At 49.4% G+C, this 9345-nt stretch overlaps 1 protein-coding gene across 2 annotated transcripts in view; it reads right to left on the bottom strand.

The window, feature by feature from the left end:
- Ankrd39 (ankyrin repeat domain 39) overlaps positions 1 to 9345 on the bottom strand; it is a 9582-nt gene extending 237 nt beyond the window's left edge. Inside the window, exons 1-3 of one of the 2 annotated variants that reach the window (XM_050134652.1) lie at positions 9213 to 9345; positions 6007 to 6110; positions 4873 to 5076 (exon numbers count right to left, since the gene is read on the bottom strand). In XM_050134652.1, coding sequence (XP_049990609.1) covers positions 4873 to 5076; positions 6007 to 6110; positions 9213 to 9312 — 408 coding nt within the window. In that variant the 5' untranslated portion in view covers positions 9313 to 9345. Of the gene's footprint in view, positions 1 to 4872; positions 5077 to 6006; positions 6111 to 9036 lie in introns of both variants that reach the window. The other variant, XM_050134651.1, reaches the window with a different exon arrangement.

Below are 9345 nucleotides of genomic sequence, written 5' to 3'. Positions count from 1 at the left end.
GGGGGGAGAGAGAGAGAGAGAGAGGCCTGAATCAAAACACGCTCCAGAGCTGGGCCCTGCACTTTCTTCCTTCCCTTTCGGGGACCTGCTTAAGAATGTGTCCTGGAAACAGGTGCCTCCGAAGTCTAAGCAGGCAAAAGTTCCCACCAAAATGCCATGCCTTATACACAGATCTGCGAAGCACCTGGGGCAGTCTGGGCAGCTACTCATTAGTTCTGGTTCTAGTTCAGCTGCTCTGGAACTTTCTGTGTGGGCCAGACTAGCCTTGAACTTCTGGTAGTCCTCCACCTTCAAGTGCTGGAGTTACAGCTACTGAGCAGCCATGTTTGGGCTTTTGTGCATGTCGGGCAAGCAACCCACCACTGAGCTACAGCCCCCCTTTTTACCATTTGAGACAAGGTTGCTCCTGTTTGTCTTGTTTTTTAAAGATAGTTTCACTATGTAGCCCTGGCTGACCTGAAGTTCACTATGTATATCAGGCTATATGTATTTACTGCTATCTGCCTGCCTGTGCCTCCTGAATGCTGGAAATAAAGGTGTGCCATCATGCCTGATCTTTTTTTCTCTTTTCTTTTTTCTGAGACAGTAGCTTTTTGAGACAGTGTCTCACTGTGTTGCTCAAGCTAGCCTCAAACTCAAGATTCTCCTGCCTTGGCCGCCTGGGGTGCTTTTCCACCCACCTCACCCCTGACCCCCAGCTTAGCCTGAAATATATATATATCCTTGGTCCAGTAATCATTCTGGTCTTTATTCAGCTATCCCACCGTTGCCCATAACCCCAGAACTGAAGCGAGTGCAGACAAGAGGCTCTCTGGGCTTGTTGGCTTCCAGCCTGGTTGAGAAAACTTGAGCCCCGTGTTCAGGAAGAGACGCCTATCTCAGAGGAAAAGGCAGGGGCTGACAGAGCAGAACACCCAGTGCTGACTTCTGGTTCCTGTACAGGCACGTGCATCTGCACGCGGATGTGTGCGTGCACTCACAGATACGTGTACACAAAGAAACCATGTTTTAAATTCTGTGCAGGGGGTATGTGTAGATGTGTGCAGATGCCTGCCAAAGTCAAAAGAGGGCAGCAGATTTCCTGGCTGGAGTTACAGGGTGGTGTGAGCTGGGGACTGAACTTAAATCCTCAGCAAGAACAGTATACACTTCTTGGGCTGGAGAGGCTCAGAGGTTAAGCCCACTGGCTGCTCTTCCAGAGGTCCTAAATTCAATACCTAGCAACCACTTGGTGGCTCACAGCCATCTATATTGAGATCTAGTGCCCTCTTCTGGCATGCAGGCAGAACACTGTATACATGGTAAATAAATAATTTTTTTTTTTTATTTTTCGAGACAGGGTTTCCTTGTAGCTTTGGAGCCTGTCCTGGAACTAGCTCTTGTAGACCAGGCTAGCCTCGAACTCACAGAGATCCACCTGCCTCTGCTTCCTCTGCTGAGATTAAAAAAAAAAAAAAAGAATAGTAGTACACATTCTTAACCACTGAGCCACCCCTTTAGTCTCCACAAATTAGTAAATTAAGGTTTTTTTTTTTTTATCTAAAGACAGGGTTTCTCTTTGTAACAGCCTGGGCTGTCCTGTAACTTGCCCTGTAGACCAGGCTGGCCCCGAACTCACAGAGATCTGCCTGCCTCCTGAATGCTGGGATTAAAGGCCTGCACCGCTATTAGGAAGTATTTTTAAGAAACAAAAGACGCACACCTTTAATCCCAGGATAGGCTCCAAAGCTACAGAGAAACCCTGTCTCAAAAAACAAAAACAAACAAACAAAAAAATAAAGACTCGAGCTTCTACACCTGTCAAGGATTTAATAATACCCAACATGCAGCTGTTCACTCCACGCCAGTGGTGTGTCCAAAGGCTGCACACTCCACAGAAGCCAGCCCCAGCTGCTGCCTCTGGTGAGCCAGACCTCAAAGAGCAGCCAGTGGGCTTAACCTCTGAGCCTCTCCAGCCCAAGAGTGTATACTGTTCTTGCTGAGGATTTAAGTTCAGTCCCCAGCTCACACCACCCTGTAACTCCAGCCAGGAAATCTGCTGCCCTCTTTTGACTTTGGCAGGCATCTGCACACATCTACACATACCCCCTCCATATGCACATCATTTAAAACATGATTTCTTTGTGTACACGTATCCGTGAGTGTCCAAATGTGACTTGGGAGGAAAGGCTTTATTCCGGTGCTGGTTGTTGCTCAGCATGAAGGGAAGTTGGGGCAGGGACCTGGAGGCAGAAACTGAAGCAGAAGCTAAGGAGGGATGCTGCCTACTGACTTGCTCCTCACGGCTTGCTCAGCCTGCTTGCTTCTTCTCCTTCTTCCTCTCCCCTCCCCCTCCTTCTCCTCCTTCTTTGAAGCAAGGTTTCTTTGTGTAACCCTGACTATCCTGGAACTCGCTCCATAGACCAGGCTGGCCTCAAACTCAGAGACCCACCTGCTTCTGCCTCACAAGTGCTTGATTTAAATGCATGCACTTCAATGCGTGGCTTTTTAAAATATGTCTTTACTTTTTATTTTATGTGTGTGTATTTTGCTTGCAGCTAGAGTCAGAGTCACTGGAACTGGAGTCACAGATGGTCTGGGCCACCCTGTGGGTACTAGAATTGAACCTGGGTCCTCTGTAAGAACATCCAGTGTTCTTAGCTACTGAGTTATCTCTCCAGCCCCTGCTCTGCTTTCTTATACTACCCAGGACAACCTGCCCAGGGATGGCCTGGCCCTGGTGAGGTGAGCCCCTTAGTGAGTGAGGTGAGCCTGACTGATTCAATCATTCATCAAGAAAATGCAATACAGACTCTGCCCACACCTTGATCTGATGCAAGCATTTCCTCAGCTGGCAGCCACTCTGCCCAAGTGAGGTCTCGTTCATGTCAATGTAACAAAACTAACCAACATGCCAGGAGCCAGGAAGCCAAGGGCAGGGCACAAACAGCTGAGAATGTCTGGGGACCCGGAAGGTTCTACAGAATTGCTATGTACACTATAGTCCAGAAAGAAAGGTAGAAATATGGCCTAGGACAACTGGGAGGGGAAAAAGCTGGATGGGTTGGGGCAGGCTTAGGATCAGTTCTCAAAAGACAAGGGCAGGAGGACTGATTGCCACTAAGTTTGAGAAGAGCTTGATCTGCTATAGTTCCAGGTTAGCCAATGCCACATAGTAAAACTCTGGTGGGAGGGGGAGAGAGGGAGGAAGGGAGAACCTGTTCAAGAGAGGAGGGCAGGGAGTGGAGAGGCTTCCATTTGGAAAGTCGTTTATGACACACAGAGACAGTGAGTGCAAGAGGATGGAAAAGACAGAACCTGAGAGCTGAGGACAGTACTGAGGCCAGCAGGAGCTGAACCCAGGTGGCTTTGTGGGATAGCTCCTTGGACTTGGCCTGGGGAGCAGCGGGGCGGAATCCATGGAAGGTAGGGTTTGATGGGAACTCTTTCAAAGTCACAGCACTGGTGGAAAATCAGAGCTGGGGCAAGGAAGGATTCTATCTATAAACATATACACAGATCACATCTCTAAGATGCATGCGTGGGTTGAACAAATAGTTCAGTGGTAAAGGACTTGCTCAGCAATCCCCAGCACAAAAGAAAGAAAGGAAGAAAACAAGTGAGTGATCGAGCAAGCAAGCTAGGGAGCGACGGGAAAAGTGGAGGCCTGGAGGAAGAGCCTAGAGTACTGAGTCCCAAAAATAATCATCCTGCCTAACCTAGAAAGTGGGTGGTAGAGAGGTCAAGCAGTACTGGTTTAAAAAGCTGATTACATGGGAACGCCTTCGCAACTCGCCACTGGGGAGAGAGAACGAACTCACACATAGCAGAACGGCTACAAAACTACTTTCCTAAGGTGCTGACAGGTGAGCACCGAGACCCCAGGTGGCTTCCCTTCACTATGCTTTTCCGTTTTCTGCAATGAGCACTGTAATCCTGGTGGTCAGCTGGGTGGGACTTAGAATCTCCTAGGAGGTGTGAGGGCATTTCTAGAGACCTTTAAGCTCATGAGCGTGAGTTCCATGCAGCTCATGGTTGGAGCGCCTGCATTCATTTCAGGACCTGCTGTAATCCCAGCAGGAAGAGGCGGGAGGATCAGGGTCATCCCACTCACACAGCAAGTTTGAGGCTAATCTGGGTTCTGGGAGCCTATTTCAAAAGACAAAACAACAACTTTAAAGTGAGGTGAGGTAGCACGCCTCAGGTCTCGTGGGTAGAGACAGGAATGACTTCAAGGACTGCCAGGGCCAGAGTGAGCCCTTGTTCTCTGTTTCCTGACTGTAGATGCAGTGTGGGTGCAAGATGGCTCAGAAGGTAAAGGAGGTCACTTGCCACCAACCTGTCGGTATCAGTTTGATCCCTTGTTCCCCTGTGTGGAAGGAGAGAACTGACTTCTGAAAGTTGTCCTCTGATTGCGTCATGCCCACCCTGTCATGCTCCCCCACGCAAATATAGACATCACGTGGCCAGCTGCCTCGCGCTCCTAGCCTCCTACTGCTGTTGTATGGTTGCCAGGATGGACTGTATCCCCCTACCTTGACATGGGTGTGGTGGCGCACTGCCTTTAATCCCAACAGCTGGAAGGCAGAGGCCTGTGGATGTCTGTCTGTTCAAGGCCAGCATGGTCTACATAGTAAGTTCTAGGACAGTCAGGACTACATAGAGAGGCCCTGTCTGGAAAGAAAGAAAGAAAGAAAGAAAGAAAGAAAGAAAGAAAGAAAGAAAGAAAGAAAGAAAGGAAGGAAGGAAGGAAGGAAGGAAGGAAGGAAGGAAGGAAGGAAGGAAGGAAGGAAGGAAGAAAGAAAGAATTTTGTCACAAGAAAGCAATGAGAAAAGTAACTAATACATGAATAAGGCTAGGGAAAAGAAGGTACGACAGAGACAGGGACGTACCTTATGTAGGCTGGTCATGCCGTCATCATCAACCAGCCGAGGGTTGGACCCATGGGAAAGCAGCAGTCGTGCAATTTCCGTGTGCCCACAGTAGCTGGCCCGGTGCAAGGCTGTGGCACCCCCGTGGGTCTGGGCGTCACACTTTGCTCCACTTTCCAGCAGAAATTGGCAAACAGCATAGTGCCCATTGCGACTAGCATAGTGCTGCAGGGGGCAGAAACTGAAGTCAGACAGCAAAGTCCTGGCGGGTGACAGGGGCACTGGGATGGTAAAGGCCCTGGCTGTCCAGCAAGGGGCAGACCTGGAACCAGCTCAGAGACACTGTGCTCTTCCACTAATTAAAATACCCAGCTGCTCATGATGCTGCCAAAATAAAAAGGGGAGGGTGGCTAAGGATACAGCGTAGGAGGGAGAGTGCTTAGCATCATGGCGGCACAAGCCAGGGTCTGTAATCCCAGCTGGAAGAAGCAGGAGGATCAGGGTCATCCCACACACAGCAAGTCTGAGGCTAATCTGGGTTATGTGAGCCTACTTCAAAAGACAAAACAACAAACTTTAAAGCAAGATGAGCTAGCATGCCTGTAACCTCAGTACTGGGGGGGGGGGGGCAGGAATGACTTCAAGGACAGCCTGGGCCAGAGTGAACCCTTACAAAAGCTAAAAACCTAAGAGCCAGTGAGATGACTCATTGGCTAAAAGTACTTACTACCGAGTCTGGTGACCTAAGTTCTATCCCCAGAACTCGTGCAAGGAATGGAACAACTCTCCAAAGTTGTCCTCTGACCTCCACACATGCCCTGTGACAAGCTCGTGCCCGCTCGCAGGCTTGCACATGCGCGCACACACACCACACACACACACACACACTGCAGGCTCACACATTCACACGCAGTGCAGGCTTGCACACACACATACCACACACATACCACACACATACCCACACACTGCGGGCTTACACATTCACACGCAGTGCAAGCTGGCACACACACACCACACACACACACTGTGGGCGTGCACATTCACACGTACGCACACCAGTAACAAGAACCAACAGAACAAACACTGCAGGGCTTTGCTGGGAGTAAAGGGGAAGAGAAGAGGCAGCCTAGAGTCAGAGCCTGTCCCATAGCTCACCAGCGCGGTGTAGCCGGCAGAGTCAGGCTGGCTGGGGTCTGTGGCCTTCTGGATGAAATATTTTACTCGGCCCAGGTCTCCATTCAGGGCTGCTGACCAGATTCCTGCAGAAAGCCAATCAAAGCACTCAGCAGGGTCGCAGGATGGCATTTTTCTTTGTTTAAGTACTAGGGGAGGCAGAGGCAGTGGGTCTCTGTGAGTTCAAGGCCAGCCTGGTCTACAGAGCTGGTTCCAGGACAGCTAGGACTACACAGAGAAATCCTGTGTTAAACAAACAAACAAACAGAAGCTGATCAGGGAACTGTGAGAGCTTAGCAGGTCAAGTACCTGTCTTCAAGCCTGACTACGCCTACGTGGTGGAAAGAGAGAACTGACTCGCGCCAGTGTCCTCTGACCTCCGAACTCATACCCACATGCCCCACACACCCTAAATTTAAAAATAAGTAAAATTATTGAAATAAGATAACCACGAATAGGTTGACCAATACTACACACCCAGGCGATGAGAGAATTCATCAGTGGCTTGGAATTCAGTCACAATGCAGTATAAAACGATGGGGGAAAGAAGAGGTAAAGGAACTTGGAAAAGACCGTGTACCAGCACACTCCTAAAGCAATCACGGACAGATATGCTGGATGTCACCGGCGTCATGTCCTTGCAGGGTTCCGGGAATTTGACCTTACTGGCAAAGGAGCCCAGACACTGCGTACACAGAAGCTAGGACGGGGGCTGGTGGAGAATTGCAACAACCCAGAAGCTCATCGTGTTTATTATATACAGTTGAACAGTTAACCGGGCTCCTGTGCTCAACAAGGAGGCGGGGTTATTCTACACAGCTGAACAAGGAGGCAGGTTTAGCTAACATTAGTAGAGCAATCAATCTCTGCAGAGGAACAGACTTCAGGCCATGAATATCCAGAGAGAGAAATGGTGGACATTTTCTGCCTCACCCTTATGTGTGTGTGTGTGTGCTCAGCACTTGTTGCTCTTCTAGAGGTCTGGGTTTGATTCCTAGCACCCATAAGATTAGCTCACAACCATCTGTAACTCCCATTTCAGGGGATCCAATCCCCTCTTCTGATGAGGCCCATACATGATGCACACATACACATGGGCAAAACATTCACACACATTAAATAAATATATATACTAAAACCAGTGATCAGAGAGATGGCTTGGCAGTTAAGAGTAGTTGCTAGGGCTGGATAGTGGTGGCACACACCTTTAATCCCAACACTAAGGAAGCAGAGGCAGGTGAATCTCTGAGTTCAAGCCAAGCCTGGTCTACATAATGAGTTTCAGGCCAGTCAGCCAGTCAGCGCTACATAGTGAGACCCTGTCTGGGGGGTAGGGGTGAGAGAGGTGGGAATGGGGAGATGGACAGACCAACAAAACAGAACACACACACACACACACACACACAATAACTGAACTAAAAACTAAAAAAACAAATGAATTAAAAACTAAAATAAGATAATTTACAGAAAACATTCACACAATAGGTGAGCACCTGCATCACATGTGGGAAATTAAGGCAAGAATAAGCAAACAAAGTAACAGCAGGTGATACACAAACTTTCTTTTTTCACTTTTAGTTTTTGGAATCAAGTGTCTCACTATGTATCCCTGCTCTGTCTGGCTTTGAACTTGTAGCCCTCCTGCCTCAGCCTCTGAATCAGTCCAAACTGCTATAAGAAGAGCAAAGTGCTACTGTAACAGAATAGCCTGGAAGGGAAGGGCCCGGCTTTGAACAGGACAAGGTTTCTTTCTCAACAGAGACACGTCGGTCGTGTTGAGCCAGGTCACTGTCTCTTGTGGGGAGCTGGCCTGTGCACGTCAGAATAGCTGTGGCTCACAAAAATGTCTCTAGATCTTTACGGGGCATAACTATCCCTAGGTAAGGACTTGATAAGGCATAAGGAAGGTTTCTCTGAAGAGGTGTCATAGAACTGAGAGTTCTCTGTCTGAAATTTTCAGGAAGGCTGGACAGAAGGCAAAATGATTGATGTTAATCAGTCAAAGGTTAAACACCCAAAGGGCACCACTGCAAAGGGTACAGAAACAGCTTTATAGGTCACAAGAGAGAACTCGGTTTGAGGAACTAAAAGCAGTGGGGGTGGGGCTGGAGAGAGAGCAGCAGGCAGCTCTGCCGAGCACCTGGGGCAGTTCCCAGCACCCAGCTCACAACCATCTCTAAGTGCATCTCCAGGGAATCTGATGCCCTCTTCTGGCCTCCATGGGCACCAGGCACACGTTGTACACAGACATAATTCCGACAAACGCACATAAATGATCTTTAAATTAAAAAAAAGTAAATGGGGGGCTGGAGAGATGGCTCAGTGGTTAAGAGCACCGGCTGCTCTTCAAGAGGTCCTGAGTTCAATTCCCAGCAACCACATGGTGGCTCACAACCATCTGCAATGAGATCTGGCACCCTCCTCTGGCATGTGGGCAAACATGGAGGTAGAATGTTGTATACATAATAAATAAATAAATAAATCTTTAAAAAAAAGTAAATGTAATAATCTCATTTGCTATTTTTCCAATGAGGAGGAGAACACACTGGACGAGGGCAAGAGGGAAAGCCCTATTATATATATCCCCAGCCCAAAGATGGCAGTAGCTGAGATAAAAGGTGCAGGTTAAGAAGTACGGCAACTGTCGGGTGTGACTGCACATGGGTCAATAGCATCTACCCTACCTTGCTATAGCTGCACAAGCTACCTGTGCCCTGGGATAACAGTTCATAACACAGTCGTGGCTGGCACGGAGAACAGGTACCATTGCTGCCAGCAAAATCTCTATAATCTGGGACAAAACAGTTACACCCTTGCGCTTCTCACGTAAAAATGCAGTCACCTGTTTTGAAATCACTGTAATAGCTACAACATGGAGAGCAACCCCCCTGACCTCCCAGGCGGACACAACCAGCTGCAGATTCTGTCCCTGGCTCTTCTGTCCCCTGAGCAGACTGTCTCCTAGCTAGGTTGGTCTCCAGACCCAGTTCGGAAACCAGTGCCTCAGTTTACCCGTCCGCACTCGAATCGATGCGACCGAAGGGCTTCCTGCCAAGCTCTGCGGCCAGCCTTCCTGCACCAGGCCCGGAAGCTCCAAACTCGGTTCGCGGCCTCCTTTGGTTCACGTTCCGGGGGCTGGGACTGGGAACTGCCTGCCTCCAGCCACACGGCCGCCTCACCCTTCTCACCCCTCTCAAAGTCCATCTCCTCCAGCGTCTGCTGTACCCCGGGCACCGCACCAGGGTGCGAACAACAGGAGCCGTCCGCGCACGGTTGCGGCGCCGCCATCTCGGCTGCCCAGTTTGCAGCCGGGCTCCACGA

The sequence above is a fragment of the Alexandromys fortis genome, unplaced genomic scaffold, assembly GCF_014885135.2.
Source record: "Alexandromys fortis isolate MF-2015 unplaced genomic scaffold, M_Fortis_MF-2015_v1.1 scaffold_20, whole genome shotgun sequence".
NCBI lineage: Eukaryota > Metazoa > Chordata > Mammalia > Rodentia > Cricetidae > Alexandromys > Alexandromys fortis.
This window is presented reverse-complemented; position numbering and strand designations above follow the sequence as displayed.